At 41.3% G+C, this 18,826-nt stretch overlaps 1 protein-coding gene across 2 annotated transcripts in view; it reads right to left on the bottom strand.

Moving 5' to 3' along the window:
- Positions 1 to 1,877: 1,877 nt before the first annotated feature.
- Positions 1,878 to 18,826, bottom strand: part of PIP5K1B (phosphatidylinositol-4-phosphate 5-kinase type 1 beta) — a 337,996-nt gene continuing 321,047 nt past the window's right edge. For both annotated transcript variants that reach the window (XM_007466769.1, XM_007466770.1), the window contains one exon: positions 1,878 to 2,614. In XM_007466769.1, coding sequence (XP_007466831.1) covers positions 2,612 to 2,614 — 3 coding nt within the window. In that variant the 3' untranslated portion in view covers positions 1,878 to 2,611. The remainder of the gene's footprint in view (positions 2,615 to 18,826) is intronic.

The raw sequence follows: 18,826 nt of genomic DNA, 5'->3' as shown, positions 1-18,826 counted from the left end.
GGCAAATTAGCATATGGTCATCTACTTCCTGGTAGTGATAATTTTTTCAGAGAAAATTCTTCCACACCCAGTATGGGTGCTAGAAGTCAAGCTGTCTGCATCTAGGGACTGTGTGGAGGAAGAGATCTAGGGACTCATTATTTATCTTTCAGTGCGCATGCTTATGGCCCCAAATTGGAAGCCACCCAAATGTCAGTCAGCAATAGAGTAGAAAATTGTGGGATAATCATACAGCAGAATACTACTCAGCAATGAAAAAGAATGAGCTTTCACTGTATACAATGAAATGAATGGTTCTCATACAGTGTTGAACAACAGTAACACCGAAAAGCTAGATAAAGAGGACATACTCTATTACTCTATATGAAGTTCAAGAACTGGCAAAACTAATCCATGACGATAGAAATAATAATAATCGTTACCTTTGGGGTATTGATGGGGACGGGGCATGAGAGAGCCTGTAGGTTAGCTGGAAATATTCTATCTCTTGTTCTAGGTGCTGCTTACAAGGTTGTGTGTATATATGTAAAAAGTCATTGCATCATACAATTAATAGTTGTGCACTCTATTATATGTAAGTTATACCTCAACTTTTAAAAGAAGGTATAAAGTGTTGAGGTTTTCTGAGACAGGTGAGTTGACCACAGACTAGCCAAGGGTGATGGTGGTGGTGGGGAGAGAGGATTGGGCATCATGGACAGCTTCATGGCATTGAAATAGCATTTGAGTTAAGCCTTAAAATAGTGGTTCTCAACAGTTCTTGGGTCAAAGTCACTGTGAATTTGATGGAAATTATTGTGTTTCTCTTCATGAAAAAAGCCCCCATATACACAAAGGCATACCCAACTTGTGTATATTATTTCATGGCCCTATAAATATCCATCTGTGACCCTCCTAAGAATCAATGGGTCCTGGGCTTAAGGACCCCTGCTAAGATAAATGGATACAAATGGGAGGGGGAAGAGCAGGATTGCAGCTAAGTAAACCCCTGTAGTAAGATCCGGCATCTGCTAGCACATATGGATACCAGGCAGAGGGAGGCAAAGAATCCTCCACGATCCACTTCAGTATAATTTCCCACTGACAGCCCAACCCAGGATAAATTCCCAGCACCAACTCTGCAGATGAAATTAATACTTATACACTGAGTCACCATGGCTCCAAGCTGTATTTACAAAAGCTAATATTATGTTTGCTTATGAGAATCAGCTTGCTTTAACTTGAAGTATTTTACACTGAGCATCTTACTCATCAGGAATGTCTTTTTGCTTTCTAATGATTTTTTCTGCAGTGTATGATTATGCAGCCTCTTAACCTTCTGCTGCTTGGGACACTCATGTGATACTTTAGATGTATTAACTGCTTAAATATTCCTTGCCCCTCTCTGCCGAGTCTATTCCTATGTGAAAAGTACACTTCCCAACACTTTGACGACAGATTTGTCAATGTCATTTGCTTTGGCCAGTGGAATGTGAGTTCGGTAAACCATGTTTAAGCAGGAGCTTTATGAGCTCCCATGGTTCCACTATCACATTTTTTTCTTTTGCCATAAAAGTGGCATGTCCTAGATAGGGGTTGCTCTGGATCCCAATCCAGAGATTTGGGGATTGTTTGTTACCACAACATAACATAGTGAAAGCTGACTGACACACCAGGACATTTGGGCAAGTCTCTTGAACAAGTTGAGCAGAATCTGCTATTGAGTCTTTTCTCAGGGCCCGGGTAATTTTCTCTCCATTTTCATCAATCATGAGAGTCAGTTTATTTAGGAGTCCAGAATATGTAAAAATGATGGGTATCTAAGTTACTTCTTTTTTATTAACAAAAGAAAGAAATGTAAAGACCATAAACCATTGGAATTAATATAATACCACAACTGAGAACAAAATATTTTATTTCTCTCAATAAAACTATAGTTTACAATAGTATTTACTAAATAAATTATATAATCTCTTTTACAAGCAATAAACTAAATCACAAATATTTCAAAGACAATGTATGTACACGACATAAGGCCTTTTATAAATAGCTTTGCTTTTCTCATTTCACTAGTAAACAGTGAAAAAATCTTTATAGAAGCTAATTTTCTATAAAGTATATGCAGACCTATTACACTGATCTTTATATGAAACCAATTTAAACTTTAAATGACATGGGCTGATTATAACTTTGAAAAAGAGCATAATTCAGACGTTACCATTTTGCATGGATAGATTTTTTAAAAATATATAAGCAGATTACATATGTTGCTTATGGATAATCACTGGATGCATGCAAAATGAAGTAATGCAAGTGTCAATAGTAAAATAGCACTTCCAAGTCCAAAAAGGTGATTGGCAATGGTATAGAAAGCAGCTTAAATAGAGTTCATGCAGTGCTTCACAGTTCAGCAAGCAACAGCAAATGACAGAAGAGTGTGGTATTTTTCACATCACATCTGCTGCCTCTCGGCCAAGGCTCCCCTGACATCTCGCAAACTCCAGGTTCAGGTGATTATGACTCTGTGTGTAGTGGGGCTCAGTCAAGTTTCCTTTGGGAAACTGTGGAGAAACTTCTCTCCCACAACCGTGTTCCTGCCTCATCCATCTGCTTAGGTGGTCACCATTTTCACTTACTGGGGGAGAAAAAAAGAAAGCAGATGTTAAGACTAAGTTTTGGCATCAATTTATAATGGCGCCTCATGATTGCGAACAAGTTCATTCTTTCTTCCTATGACTTGTGCCCGGAAAACATGCAGGTAGAAATGGGAGGGCATTAGGCCTGGAATTGATTCTTTTGCAATGATGAACATCTGCTTCCCTGGACCTGCGACATGTAAATTACACCAAGATCTGTCAAGCGCTTACCACATCACAGCTTAGTGCTAGGGACTCTGAAGGAAACAGCGCTGGCTAAGACACACTCCTGCCCTCCAAGTGCACAGGGCTTTGGGGATGTGCTGTGGTGTATCAGGCCTGAAGCCAATCAGAGCAACTTGAACATGGTCTGGAACTCATGACTGCTGTGTGCATTTTTACACACTATCCCTGTGGCTGGGGAGCAAAAAATATGTCCAGCAAATACTGGACCTAAAATGGTAGCCACTTAAGGTCAGAGGCAGCTAATTCAACCCCTGACAGCTGTACCAAGATATATACGGGGAAGAGGTACCATGGTCAGTCAGACACAATGGCTTAAATCTATTGATTCTCTCTAATTATTACAGCTACAGGACATTATGCAAGTTAGTTAACCATCTTTGCACCTTATTTATCTGTTAAATGGGAGTAATAAACCCTACTTTATAAGTGATAAACTCTTCTATGAGGAAATAGTATCTGTACAAATAGACACACATACATGACATACACAAATTCTATACATATCATTTAGTGCCTGGCAATATTAGTGTCTCCAAAATAGTAGTTAAGAAGGTTGCAGTTGGGATCACAGAGATTGTGTGGCCCGACACATTCATTTGGAGGCTGAAAAAACTTGAGTAAAAAGTTTGAAATGACTGAAAATTATTAGGAAAGAAACTATATCAAAGAGGATTCTGTTTAAAAGTATTACATCTCGTAATTTGAGCCTATTGTGAGTTGTAACTTTTGTTTTATAGTTGAGACTGCTCCCTCTCATTAATCTAAAACGTGTTCACACTGTTACTTTCTATCCTGTTCTATTGATCTATATTTCTGTTTTTGTGCCAGTACCATATTGTTGTGATGACTACAGCTTTGTAGTAAAGTCTGAAGTCAGGGAGCCTGATTCCTCCAGCTCCATTTTTCTTTCTCAAGATTGCTTTGGCTATTCGAGGTCTCTTGTGTCACCACACAAATTTTACGATTTTTTTCTTCTAGTTCTGTGAAAAATGCCATTGGTAATCTGACAGGGATTGCACTGAATCTGCAGATTGCCTTGGTATTACAGTCATTTTGACAATATTGATTTTTCTAATCCAAAAACATGGTATATCTTTCCAGCTGTTTGTGTCATCTTCAGTTACTCTCATCAGCATCTTACAGTTTTCAGAGTACAGGTCTCTGCCTCCTTAGGTAGGTTTATTCCTAGGTATTTCATTCTTTTTGATGCTAAGGTAAATGGGACTGTTTCCTTAATTTCTCTTTCTGATCTTTCATTGCTAGTGTATAGAAATGCAACAGATTTCTGTGTATTAATTTTGTATCCTGCCACTTTACCGAATTCATTGATGAGCTCTAGTAGTTTTCTGGTAGCATCTTTAGGATTCTCTATGTATACTATCTTGTCATCTGCAAACAGTGACAGCTTTACTTCTTTTCCAATTTGTATTCCTTTTATTTCTTTTTCTTCTCTGATTGCTGTGGCTAGGACTTCCAAAACTATGTTGAATAAAAGGGGCAAGAGTGGACACCCTTGTCTTCTTCCTGATCTTAGAGGAAATGCTTTCAGCTTTTCACCACTGAGTATGATGTTAGCTGTGGGTTTGTCATCTATGGCTTTTCTTGTGTTGAGGTAGGTTCTCTTTATGCCCACTTTCTGGAGAGTTTTTAATCAGAAACCGGTACTGAATTTTGTCAAAAGCTTGTTCTGCATCTATTGAGACGATCATATGATTTTTATTATTCAATTTGTTAATGTGGTGTATCACACTGATTGATCTGCATATATTGAAGAATCCTTGCATCCCTGGGATAAATCCCACTTGATCATGGTGTATGATCCTTTTAATGTATTGTTGGATTCGGTCTGCTAGTATTTTGTTGAGGATTTTTGCGTCTATGTGCATCAGTGATATTGGCCTGTAATTTTCTTTTGTTGTTGTTGTTGTTGTATCTTTGACTGGTTTTGGTATCAGGGTGATGTTGGTCTGAGTTTGGGAGTGTTCCTTCCTCTGCAGTTTTTTGGAATAATTTCAGAAGGATAGGCGTTAAGTCGTCTCTAAATGTTTGATAGAATTCACCCATGAAGCCAGCTGCTTCTGGACTTTTGTTCGCTGGAAGTTTTAAAATCACAGTTTCAATCTCATTACTTGTGATTGGTCTGTTCATATTTTCTATTTCTTCCTGGTTCAGTCTTGGAAGATTGTACCTTGCTAAGAATTTGTCCATTTCTTCTAGGTTGTCTGTTTTATTAGCATATGGTTGCTTGTAGTAGTCTGTTATCCTTTGTGTTTCTGTGGTGTCAATTGTAACTTTTTTCATTTCTAATTTTATTGATTTGAGTCTGCTCCCTTTTTTTTCTTGATGAGTCTGGCTAAAGGTTTATCAACTTTGTTTATCCTTTCAAGGAACCAGCTTTTAGTTTCATTGATCTTTGCTATTGTTTTCTTCATCTCTGTTTCACTTATTTCTGCTCTGATCTTTATATCTTTCCTTCTACTGCCTTTTGGTTTTGTTTGTTCCTCTTTTTCTAGTTGCTTTATGTGTAAGAATAGGTTGTTTGTGATTTTTCTTGTTTCCTAAGATTGTATTGCTATAAACTTCCCTCTTAGAACTGCTTTTGCTGCATCCCTTAGGTTTTGGATTGTCATGCTTTCATTTTCATTTGTCTCTAGGTATTTTTTCATTTCCTCAGTGATCCATTGGTTGTTTAGTAGCATATTGTTTAAGCTCCATGTGTTTGTGTTTTTTAGTTTTTTTCTTGTAGTTGATTTCTAATCTCATAGTGTTGTGGTCAGAAAAGATACTTGATACAATGTCAATTTTCTTAAATTTACTGAGACTTGCTTTGTGGCCCAGCACATGATTTATCCTGGAGAACATTCCATGTGCACTTGAGAAGAATATGTATTCTGCTGCTTTTGGATGGAGTGTTCTATAAATATCGGTTAAGTCCCTCTGATTTAATGTGTCATTTAAGGCCTGTGTTTCCTTATTGATTTTCTGTCTGGGTGATCTGTCCATTGATGAAAGTGGGGTGTTAAAGTCCCCCACTATTATTGTGTTACTGTTGATTTCTCCTTTTATGGCTGTTAGTATTTGCCTTGTATATTGAGGTGCTTCTTTGTTGGGTGCATATATGTTTACAATTGTTATATCTTCTTGGATTGATCCTTGATCATTCTGTAGTGTCCTTCTTTGTCTCTTGTAATAGGCTTTATTTTAAAGTCTCTTTTGTCTGATATGAGTATTGCTACTCTAGGTTTCTTTTGATTTCCAAGTGCATGGAATACCTTTTTCCATCCCCTCACTTGCAGTCTATATGTGTCCCTAGATCTGAGGTGGGTCTCTTGTAGACAGCATATATATGGATCTTGTTTTTGTATCCATTCAGCCAGTCTACGCCTTTTGGTTGGAGCATTTAATCCATTTACTTTTAAGGTAATTATCAATATGTATGTTCTGACTGCCATCTTGTTAACTGTTTTGGATTTGTTTTTGTAGGTCTTTTTCTTCCCTTCCTCTTTTGTTCTCCTCTCTTGTAATTTGATGTCTAACTTTAGTGCTGTGTTTGGATTCCTTTTTCTTTTTTGTGTATCTGTTGTTGATTTTCGGTTTGTGGTTACCATGAGGTTTTGATATAGCAGTCTACACACACACACACACACACACACACACACACACACAGACTGTTTTCAGTTGCTGGTCTCTTATTTTCAAATGCATTTCCAATATCCTACACTTGTACCCTTCTCTTCTCGTGATTGCTGATTTTTATATATTATTTGTGTGTGGATGATTTCTTACCTTTACCATATGATTGCCTTTACTGGTGAGCTTTTTCATTTGTAATTTTCTTGTTTCTAGTCATGGCCTTTTCTTCTCCATCTAGAGAAGTTCCTTTAGCATTTGTTGTAAAGCTGGTTTGGTGGTGCTGAATTCTCTTAGCTTTTGCTTGTAAAGCTTTTGATTTCTCTGTCAAATCTGAACGAGAGCCTTGGTGGGTAGAGTATTCTTGGTTGAACGTTTTTCCCTTTTGTCACTCTAAAAACATCATGCCATTCCCTTCTGACCTGCAGAGTTTCTGCTGAAAAACCAGCTGATAACCTTATGGGGATTCCCTTGTATATTATTTATTGCTTTTACCTTGTTGGTTTTAATGCTTTCTCATTGTCTTTTTGTCAGTTTGATTAATATGCGTCTTGGCATGTTCCTCCTTGGGTTTATCCTATATGGGACTCTGTGCTTCCTGGACTTGGGTGGCTGTTTCTTTTCCCATGTTAGGGAAGTTGTTGGCTATTATCTCTTCAAATATTTTCTCAGGCCCTCTTTCTCTCTCTTGCATTATAGGAGTCCCAGAAGGAGTAATGTTGGTGCATTTAATGTTGTCCCAAAGGCCTCTGAGACTGTCCTCATTTCTTTTCATTCTTTTTTCTTTGTTCTGTTCTGAAGCAGTGATTTTCACCATTCTATCTTCCAGCTCACTTATTCATTCTTCTGCCTCATTTATTCTGCTACTGATTCCTTCTAGTGTATTTTTCATTTCAGTTATTGTATTTTTCATCTGTTTTGTTCTTTAAACTTCTAGCTCTTTATTAAACATTTCTTGTATCCTCTCGGTCTGTGCCTCCACTCTTTTTCTGAGATCTTGAATCATTTTTTACTATCATTACTCTGAATTATTTTTCAGGTAGATTGCCTATCTCCACTTCACTTAGTTGTTCTTCTGGGGTTTTATCTTGTTCCTTCGTCTGGCACATATTTCTTTGCTGTCTCATTTTGTCTAACTTTCTGTGTTTGTGGTCTCTGTTCCTCAGGCTGCATGACTGTAATTCTTCTTGGTTCTGGTGTCTACACCCTGGTGTGTGAATTTGGCCCAGGAGCTTGTGCGGGCTTCTTGGTGGGAGGGACTGGTGCCTGCCCACTGGTGGGTGGAGCTGGGTCTTGTCCCTCTGATGGGCAGGGTCACATCAAGGGGTGTGTTTACAGGTGGCTGTTGGCTCAGGATGACTTTAGGCAGCCTGTCTGCTGATGGGTGGGGTGTGTTCCCACCCTCTTTGTTGTTTGGTCTGAGGCATTCCAGCATTGGAGCCTGCAGGTTGTTGGGTGGGGCCAGGTCTCAGCGCCAAAATGGTGACCTCCAGGAGAACTCAAGCCAATGAGTATTCCCTGGGGCGTGCACCACCATTGTCCTTGCCCCTGCAGTGAGCACAGCCGACCCCCACATCCCCAGGAGACCCTCCAAGACCCGCCCAGGCTCTTATGGAGTCACTGCTTTGCCCTGGGTCCCAGTTCATGTGAAACCTCTGCATGCCTTCCCAGAGTGGAGTCTGTTTCTCCCAGTCCCGTGGAGCTCCTGCACTCAAGCCCTGCTGGCCTTCAAAGCCAAATGCTCTGGGGGTTCCTCCTCCCAATGCCAGAACCCCAGTCTGGGAAGCCTGCCATGAGGCTCAGAACTCTCACTCCTGTGAGAGAACCTCTGTGATATAATTGTTTTCCAGTTTGTGGGTCACCCACCGGTATGGGATTTGATTTTATTGTGAATGTGCCCCTCCCACCATCTCGCTGTAGCTTGTTCTTTGTCTCTGGGTGTAGAATATCTCTTTTGCTAGATTCACGTCTTTTTTTGTTGATGGCTGTTCAGCAGTTAGTTGTGATTTTGGTGTTTTTGTGAGAGAAGGTGAGCTCAAGTCCACTACACCACCACCTTATTTCTTGTCCCATTGGAATCAAGTTTTTTTTAAACTGAGGGTCTTGTAGAAGTTTCTATAAACTTCGTTAAGCACTCTCAACGCCCAGGGTACAAGAATGTCAAAATTGGGTGAGAACTGCCAATTCTATATCCATGTTGTAATGTAATCCTGGGATGACATGTTTGGTTACCCGAAAGTGTCCATTTATAACCCTAATAAAATGAGGTGGCCGGTTTTTTTTTTTTTTTTTTTTTTTTCTGACAGGTCTTTAAGTCTTCTGTGGAACTTGAAAGCACAGCGTCTCCCTGCTTGTAAACTTGGCCACAGTGAGCTGGCTCCAGAAGGTAATTTTATTATCCATTATTTGGTATTAAGTGTGCGATAATTTTCCTTTCTTCAAATTACAATCCACAAGTCCTATATTAGCCATCAGTGAAGAGACAAAGTGTCAGCTGTCTGTCTACCCTGGGAAGAAACTCGTAGCTTGAGTTTATTCTTCAAAATATGGTGCACGTAGAATCCCCTCCAGCTCCCCAACACGAAGATGGGTTCTTCAGGTATTAGTGCCGTGAACGCCAGCAATTTCTTCTGAGGTGCTGAGACTCAATCCTCTCCTGACCTGATGGACTTAGAAACAGAAATGGGAACTGGTGCTTTGGCGAGAGAACCTAGCCATATCTCAGGTAAGGGATGGCAGAACATTTCAGTTCTATCACCAACTGAACTGCTGTGTTTGTTTGTTCGTTTGTTTATTTATTTATCTAAACATCCTTATTGGAGTATAACTGCTTCACAGTGGTGTGTTAGTTTCTGCTTTATAACAAATTGAATCAGCTATACATATACATATATCCCTATATCTCCTCCCTGTTGCGTCTCCCTCCCACCCTCCCTATCCCACCCCTCTAGGTGGTCACAAAGCACTGAGCTGATCTCCCTGTGCTATGGGGCTGCTTCCCACTAGCTATCTATTTTACATTTGGTAGTGTATATATATCCATGCCACTCTCTCACTTCATCCCAGCTTACCCTTTCCCCTCCCCATGTCCTCAGGTCCATTTTCAATGTCTGTGACTTTATTTCTGTCCTGCCCCTAGGTTCTTCAGAACCATTTGTTTTCTTTTTTAGATTCCATATATATATGTTAGCATATGGAATTTGTTTTTCTCTTTCTGACTTACTTCACTCTGTATGACAGACTAGGTCCATCCACCTCACCACAAATAACTCAATTTCATTTCTTTTTATGGCTGAGTAATATTCCATTCTATATATGTGCCACATCTTCTTTATCCATTCATCTGTTGATGGACACTTAGGTTGCTTCCATGTCCTGGCTATTGTAAATAAAGCTGCAATGAATATTTTGGTACATGACTCTTTTTGAATTATGGTTTTCTCAGGGAATATGCCCAGTAGTGGGGTTGCTGGGTCGTATGGTAATTCTATTTTTAGTTTTTTAAGGAACCTCCATACTGTTCTCCACAGTGGCTGTATCAATTTACATTCCCAATGTAAATTGGGAATGTACCAATAGTGCAGGAGGGTTCCCTTTTCTCCACACTCTCTCCAGCATTTACCGTTTGCAGAATTTTTTATGATGGCCATTCTGACCGGTGTGAGGTGATACCTCATTGTAGGTTTGATTTGCATTTCTCTAATGATTAGTGATGTTGAGCATTCTTTCATGTGTTTGTTGGCAATCAGTATATCTTCTTCGGAGAAATGTCTATTTAGGTCTTCTGCCCATGTTTGGATTGAGTTGTTATTCTGATATGGAGCTGCATGAGCTGCATGTAAATTTTGGAGATTAATCCTTTGTCAGTTGCTTCATTGGCAAATTTTTTCTCCCATTCTGAGGGTTGTCTTTTCGTCTTGTTTATGGTTTCCTTTGCTGTGCAAGAGTTTTTCAGTTTCATTAGACCCCACTTGTTTACTTTTGTTTTTATTTCCATTTCTCTAGGAGGTGGGTCTAAAAGGATCTTGCTGTGATTTATGTCATAGAGTGTTCTGCCTATGTTTTCCTCTAAGAGTTTTATAGTGTCTGGCCTTACATTTAGGTCTTTAATCCATTCTGAGTTTATTTTTGTGTATGGTGTTAGGGAGTGTTCTAATTTCATTCCTTTACATGTAGGTGCCCAGTTTTCCCAGCACCTATTGAAAAGGCTGTCTTTTCTCCATTGTATATTCTTGCCTCCTTTATCAAAGATAAGGTGACCATAGGTGCATGGGTTTATCTCTGGGCTTTCTATCCTGTTCCACTGATGTATATTTCTGTTTTTGTGCCAGTACCATACTGTCTTGATTACTGCAGCTTTGTAGTATAGTCTGAAGTCTGGGAGCCCGATTCCTCCAGCTCCATTTTTCTTGCTCAAGATTGCTTTGGCTATTCGGGGTCTTTTGTATTTCCATACAAATTGTGAAATTTTTTGTTCTAGTTCTGTGAAAAATGCCAGTGGTAGTTTGTTAGGGACTGCATTGAATCTGTAGATTGCTTTGGGTAGTATAGTGATTTTCAGAGTGTTGATTCTTCCGAGCCAAGAACATGGTATATCTCTCCATCTGTTTGTATCGTCTTTAATTTCTTTCATCAGTGTCTTATAGTTTTCTGCATACAGGTCTTTTGTCCCCCTAGGTAGGTTTATTCCTCAGTATTTTATTCTTTTTGTTGCAGTGGTAAGTGGGCGTGTTTCCTTAATTTCTCTTTCAGAATTTTCATCATTAGTGTATAGGAATGCAAGAGATTTCTGTGCATTAATTTTGTATCCTGCTACTTTACCAAGCTCATTGATTAGCTCTAGTAGTTTTCTGGTAGCATCTTTAGGATTCGCTATGTATAGTATCACGTCATCTGCAAACAGTGACAGCTTTACCTCTTCTTTTCCGATTGGGATCCCTTTTATTTCTTTTTCTTCTCTGATTGCTGTGGCTAAAACTTCCAAAACTGTGTTGAATAACAGTGGTGAGAGTGGACAACCTTGTCTTGTTCGTGATCTTAGAGGAAATGGTTTCAGTTTTTCACCACTGAGAACGATGTTGGCTGTGGGTTTTTCATATATGGCTGTTATTATATTGAGCTAAGTTCCCTCTGTGCCTAAGAACTGCCGTGTTTTAAAAGAACATTGCCCCTGAGTGTCAGGAGTTCATGGAACAAGGATACCCCAGGGACTCTTTAGTGTGGTCATCTTAGCCAGTCTGACTGCACGCAGTCATACATCCGCACAGATGCCAGTGTTTCTTCCTAAGCATGTGATGCTTTGAGAATGCATGATATATTTTAAATTCTGGGACCTGAAGGTAAAGCTGTGATAACAGGTGGCATGAAAGGAGTAGAGGTTTTAGGTATTTCTGTGGCCTTAATCCTTAGCATTGTTTATCCACATATGTAAGTGTGTGGGTGTGTGAGAGGCTTGTATTTTTATTTCCACTTAAACTCAAGTACTTAATTCTGTGATTGAAACTACACAGTAATGCACACATGTGGTCACAGACTGCAAAGCCTTTTCAATAAAATTATTTAAAACACAGACACAGAGAAATAAGGGAACATAGCAAAGCAAAAGCAGTTTGTTTGCTAACCACAAAGTCCTTTGGGAGGGTGGACTGCACTTTTGGGGAGCCAGATTGCCCCGGGGGACCCCCAAAGTATAGATCACTTCAAGATGGGCTAAGTTGGAGGGTCTAAGTTGACTTTTTAGAGCCAGGTGCAGAGGGCATCAAAGACGAGAAGTTTCTCTTCCAAGGTCTCATTTCTAGGCTCATTTCCAACCCTCCCTTTTTTTCAACCTTTTCCCTGAAAAGATACACACACATACCCTCAACCTACTGTTTAAAAGACATATTTAGCCAATAGAATTTCATAAGATCTGGAATGTTCTGTGAGGGGATTTAAGGGCAGAGCTGAAACAAAGCAGAACTTCAGGACAGTCAGAATGGCTAAGATGACCACGCTAAATAGTCCCTGGGGTATCCTTGTTCCATGAGCTCCTGACCCTCGGGGGCACTATTCTTTTTAAACTACAACTGCCTCAGAGTTCAGCTCCAGGGTCCCACAGAAGCAGGATCTTTTCCTGTCTGGTGTCCAAGGGCAGCCTCATTTTGAATTCAAGTTGAAATTCTTTGCCAAAATACCCTTGAGGAAAATACTGATTTCTCTCCAGGCTACTGTAGGTGGCAAGTCCCTTATTTCCTTTTCCTATACTGAGCCCGTTTTCCCCAGCCCCACTGTTTCCCTTTCTAGTTCTTATTGTTCTTTTGGCCAATGTTCTATCTGTTGCCATGAGAGCACACCAGCTCATCCTGCCTCACTCCCCTCATTTTCGTCTAAACTCACAGCATCACCACAAACACAGGTAAAGGCTTCACAACGCCCCACCCTAATCATCCCCTTGGGTCTGGAGTCCCCTCCATCTCTGGGCTCACCAGAGATGCTTCAAACACCAAGCAGCCACCATGTTCTCTGGAAATCTTTTTTTTTTTTTTTTTTTTAACATAAGGCTCTATATTTACTTTTTATCACATTCATATCTACCTCATATTGGGGGTACCTCACAAGGCACAATCACTTGGAAATAGATTGGAATAGGGGATTTCTCTTTGAACAACAGTTGCTGGTGTCCAGAAGCGCACCATTTTTTTTACGGAGGTGAACAAATACATAACACTAGTGCTACAGAAATCAGCACACAGTCTATATATATGGAGTCCAATCACACCGCTATGGGGTTTTATAGCTGGAAGGAAGCTTAGGTCTAAATTTCCTACCTTTGCACTTAAAAAAATATTTAGATTCAGAATCAGTGGTGAAATTATTCTTTCCCAAGAACCAGAGACTACAGGGCCTTAATTAAGAAGCCTTGAGGCAGAAGGTGGGACTTGGAACAACCTTGAAGAGTACGTACAATTTGGATGAAAACTACCATGTTGTGCCTATCTGGTAGAATGTTTGTTGAATTCTGAGGTGTTGGCAGCACATGGAGTACCAGGCCTCCTGCCAACCTTCAAATGCCCGCCCTATCAAAGAGTTCCACACCAACCAGCAGATAGATTACTGATAAGAGGAGAACAGACCCAAGAAAAAGCTGGCACTGACTTCAGATGCCTCGTGGGATGTATTTAGGATTATGGCCTCTCATTTCAAAACTGTTAGTGCAGCAGCAGTATTTTAATACAGTTCCCTGCCTGATTAATTTGTTTTCCAAAGACCTAAGAAAAGCCGGAGGACATCAGTGATTTATGTGGGCTGACAATTCTACAGTGGACTTTCCTGCATGAGAGTGACTTCTGCTAATTGTAAATCCAAATGGTCACCTTGTTATCTAATACATCATGCAGCCCTGGGGCTGCAACCGAATTCACCCTGGATAGTGTAGGGAGAGGAATATGGTACTGGTTTCATTCAAAAAGGAGCACTGCCTTGGGATGAGGCCACTGGCTTCTCTCTCCCTGTGTAGAAGGAAAGGGTGAGATGCCAGAGGCCCCCAGCCGCAGCCTAGAGTGTAGGAACCAGAAGCTGCACCCCTACCAAGACGCCCCTCTCAGCACTTTCCTTGGTACCATTTTTCTTTATAAAAACACACAGTAGCCGGCATGGATTGAACTGTGCCTCCCCCCCACCCCTACCAAGACGCCCCTCTCAGCACTTTCCTTGGTACCATTTTTCTTTATAAAAACACACAGTAGCCGGCATGGATTGAACTGTGCCCCCCCCCCCCCCCCCCCCCGCCCCGCCCCTGACACCCCGCATTCATATGTTGCAGCTCTAACCCCTGGTACTTCAGAATGTGATCTTATTTGGAGATACAGTCTTTACAGAAGTAAGGAAGTTAAAATAAGGTGCTTAGGGTCGGCTCTGATTCAGTCGGACTGGTATGCTTATAAAAAGGGGAAATTTGGACACAGGGAGAAGATAGCCATCAACAAGCCAAGGAGGGAAGCATCCCTTACAGCCCTCAGAAGGAATCAACCCTGCCAACACCTTGATCTCGGACTCCTAGCTTCCAGAACTGTGAGACAATACACTTCTGTTGTTTATGCCACCCAGTTTGTGATATTTTGTAATGGCAGCCCTAGGAAACAAATACAGTAGCCGTTACTGGGATTTAGAAAGTTTTTTTTAAAAAAATAAGGATCCATATTTGAATTTTTTTGTACTTAATCCTATCCTCCACTGGGGGCTACTGCCAAAGCTACAGTTACCTGGGGGGCGGAGCGGCTGTAAGGGACAACCTGTCAAAGATTGAAAGTGAAGAAAAGGTTTTGTTCACTCCATATTTTTGCTGCCGAAGCAGCAGAAAGAAGCATTTTCTGTGTTGAATCCCCCAACTGCCATAGGGCCTTTTCAAAGAGGCTCAAGTGGAGCTGGGCTTAATGGATGAGAAAGGCACGATGGGATCCTAGGGAAGATTAGCACCTTCACTTCTGTGCCTGATTGTAATTGCAGCCTCTAGCTCAACTTGCAAGGTTGAGGGAGCTGCCTTTGCCTGCCGTTTGAAGGACGTGCCCCTGCCAAACGTGCGTGCACAGCAGTGGGAGGCTACCGTAAAGTACACGGAGTGGAGACAGCCCTCTGAGCCTCACACTCGCGCTTAATAGCGGGCGTTCAATTCAAGGACCTCAAGAGCTCCTTATCCTGGTTGGTCAGAGGCGCCTTCCTACCACTAGGTGGCAGTAGGGTGTGCTGTAGGAACGCAGTCCCAAGCCCAGTTAATAAACTTGAATGTGATTAAGGTTCACCTTAGAATCAAGTTCATTTTTCCTCTGATGTAAAGCAAAGCTAACTGGCCCGCCATCTTAGGAGGGCCCTTAGGGAAGTGATACAGATTCCGCTTTCATCTAGCACAGAAGAATTATAGGATGCTCAGAGCTGAAGGACCCTGTCAACAAGCTGACTGCGTCTCAGCCCTGTATGTGTGGGGAGCTTTTAAAACTACCATTGCCCTGGTCCACCCTCAGGGATTTTATTTCTAATACACAATATGTCCCCAACAGGTGACTGTATCAGTTAATACATTCGTTTACCTGACACCTTTTTGCGAGGAATCCACAATAATTTGGAAACATCTACCCAACCTCGCAGTGACTAAGCCAGGGAGACCGGAAGTGAATGAAAAAACGGGGCCAAGCGTGGTAAAGAGCGTGTGTGCCCTTTCACATGTCCTCGGTAAGGCGGTGTAGTTGAATAGTGTCCCCTGAAAATTCACGTACACCTGGAACCTTTGCAATGTGATCTTATTCAGAAATATGGTCTCTGCAGATGTAATTAGTTAAGATGAGTTCATCCTGGATTACGGTGGGCCCTAAATCCAGTGACTGGTGTTCTCACAAGAAGAGAGGATACACAGAAGCACAGAGTCACAGGGAGATAGTGTGAACTGGGGCAGGGATTAGAGTGTTGCAAGTCAAACAATGCTGGGGACCACGTGGGCCACCAGAGGTTGGAAGAAGCAAAGGAAGGATCCTCTCCTAGAGCCTTCACAGGTACCAGGGCCCCGCCAAGACCTTGACCTCAGCTTTCTGGCCTCCAGACTGGGAGACAAGTCTCTGTTGTTTAAGCCTCCCAGCCTGGGGTACTTTGTCACGGCAGCCCTAGGAGCACAGGCAAAGACAAACCAAAGGGAAGCCAGGCCCTCATCTCCACTCCCTAGTCATCCTCATACCATCCATCACACTTGCGGAGGCCTTATTCTTTACTAAGTGGACAGTACTTATGCATCCTCCCTTCTACCCAATTTTCCCATTCCTTCTCAGGTCCCAGGAGAGCGAATGGCATGAAGGGGGACAGCCCGGCTCACAAGGTCCACAGGTGTCATTTAAACTTGCTTTCCCTAAGATTCTCATTTGTTCCTAATCTGGTTCCTTTTGAATTGTTTTTTTGTTTTCCGAAGGCTCAGGAGCCTAGCAAACACTGGCTTCCTAAGATGGAAATCAAAATCAGAAACAAGCAGCAGGGAACGCGTGGAGGAAGTGGGGAAGGAGAGAGAGGCTGGTGTTAGGAGGTGAAGAAAGAAGAATGGTGCCACCCAAGGAGGGCCTGGATGAATAGACTCAGGCAAGCGCAAGAGCAGAACTGGCCTCGAGAAAGGTGGAAATCACCTGGCCTGTGAGGCCAGGATTCACTGTAAAGCTAGGACAAAACAGAAAAACATCTACCATAGCCCTGTATGCTGTCATTTAATTGTTAACTGTGGGCCTAATATAACTGAAAAGCCAGCATGCGTTTATAACTCCAATTCCCTAAGCTAATCCTTAAACAGCAGTTCAATACTGTTTGTTAAGAAAAAGAAAAAAATCCGACAGTGACCTCCTAATCCGGCCCAGCGGGGTGTCTCATTAATTTGAAGCTGGCGTCGCTCTTGTTTCAGGACAGGAATCCCTCTAGGTGCCACGGGGGTGCAGGCAGTTGCATCCATTTTTTCAGCTTTTCCACATGTCTTAGAAGTATTATTTGGTCAGTGACTTAAGAGGGTCAAGCCTTCCTAGAGATGAAAAAGGGCCCTATTCTGTTCTTTCTGAAATCTCTTCATTTCTCAACGATGTGGTCGTACGGTGAAAGAAAATGGCATTCTGGTGAAATGCCTTACAAGCCCAAGGCAGCCTTTGCTTCTTCTCTTCTTGTTTTGGTCTCACTAAAATCTGCCAAAAACTCGAGCAGCATCTTTGTTCGGTGGGGACTGTAGCTCTCTGCTGAGAAGCGACAGAATTGCCACTGTTTCAAATAAACATCTTTTGCAGCAGCCAATGCTGGCTCATGCAAGGAGGGATTCAAGAGACCCGATTCTTCACATACAAGTCATTAATGTCAGTGCCAGCAGAGTCAAGTCCAGAAAGGCAGTGTCTGTTGCCAGAAAGTTTCACTGAATTTCCTAGGACCCCCGTGACCTAATTTAAAGTGTTTTCCTTCTCTTTTTCAGGCTTTTTTCATACATAATAGTCCGGTAAGCTGTTAATTCACAATCATTTTCACTTCTCTGCCACCCTTCATCCCATGATGAAAGAGTATTCTTGACCACCGTAAAGACACATTAAATAACAAAGCGGTCCAACAGCTGCACATCAGAGCACTGATCTCCAGTACTGGCCGGGCTAAAAAAAAAAAAATGGCTTAACTGTTTCTTTGCCCACAGCTATTTTTGTACTTCGGCCACCTTGCAGAAACACATATCTGGATGAAAGGACATATTATCGAGAGGCTGTTAATATGGAAAAGTGTAAAAAGAAAAGGGCATAACCTCAAGACCTAAATAACAGAAGTGAGAAAATTGTCGTTTTGTGGCAGCCCTCTTTCAAACTTCTATATTATTTAAAAAAGCAATTCCATTATCTCCCACTTACCCATCCGTTCTCAGCTAGTCATAAAAAAAGGACACGCTCACCCATGACATTTTTCAGCTGCACTGCCTTTGCTGGTTGTTCCTCTTTCCATTAACACCAAATTGCATTCTACATCAGGTGAAGGAGTCGCCTGAGGAACTGAAATAATAAGCTGTCGTGATCAGTGCCTTAGAATATCGGACTATTCAAAAAGTGGAATCTAGCCCTATTATGAAGGTGGCATGATTGCCCATTTAAAATCAAGAGCCTGCTTATCTCTGTTGTATTCTTTTAAATACCCTGAACTGTGTCATCAACTCAGAACTCAATGGAAACACCACTTTGGTCATTGGATAAAATCATCTTCAAAAACACGATGATTTGAATATCTGAAAATGAATCAGAGAGCCTGGAACTACAGCGTGAAGGTGAATGGCCTTTTCCACGCAATAACTAGGAACATGGAACCTGAACCAAATGCTTCAATAAGGGTGCTGGAACAATTAGCAGCCTTTTAAGGTAAGCTATCCTTTTAATTTCATGTCAAATTACCAGAAAAAGCAGGATAGCTGGCCTAATTTACATGCACATAATGCACATAATGTGGGTGGATCTTTAAAAAGGAAATTTCATATGTTATCTGGTGTGCCTAAATCACTTGAGTTTAAATCATATTTTACAGTGATATAAACAGTATTGTCCATTAGTATGCAAACAGTAGCACTAGGGGATTAGTTACAACTACCAGTTCTTAAAGGAGAAGAAACATTACAAGAGAAATCTATGTTTGGTGATAACACCCAATATAATGTCACCACAGAAGCCTTCAACTGCCCTTTCAGGAAGGATGGCTACGATTAAGAGGCTTCTAATCAGGTCAAGAGGAAGGAGAGACCAAGGTGTAGGCAAGATTGGTTTTCCCCTCTGATGCTTTTCTTTGGCATCCACTCCTTCACAGCGTGGAGGCAAATGAAAATATTG

This window comes from Lipotes vexillifer, unplaced genomic scaffold (assembly GCF_000442215.2).
Source record: "Lipotes vexillifer unplaced genomic scaffold, Lipotes_vexillifer_v1.1 scaffold948, whole genome shotgun sequence".
In the NCBI taxonomy this organism is placed as follows: domain Eukaryota; kingdom Metazoa; phylum Chordata; class Mammalia; order Artiodactyla; family Lipotidae; genus Lipotes; species Lipotes vexillifer.
The sequence above is the reverse complement of the archived record's forward strand: the minus strand, read 5'-3'. Positions and strand labels throughout refer to the sequence as shown.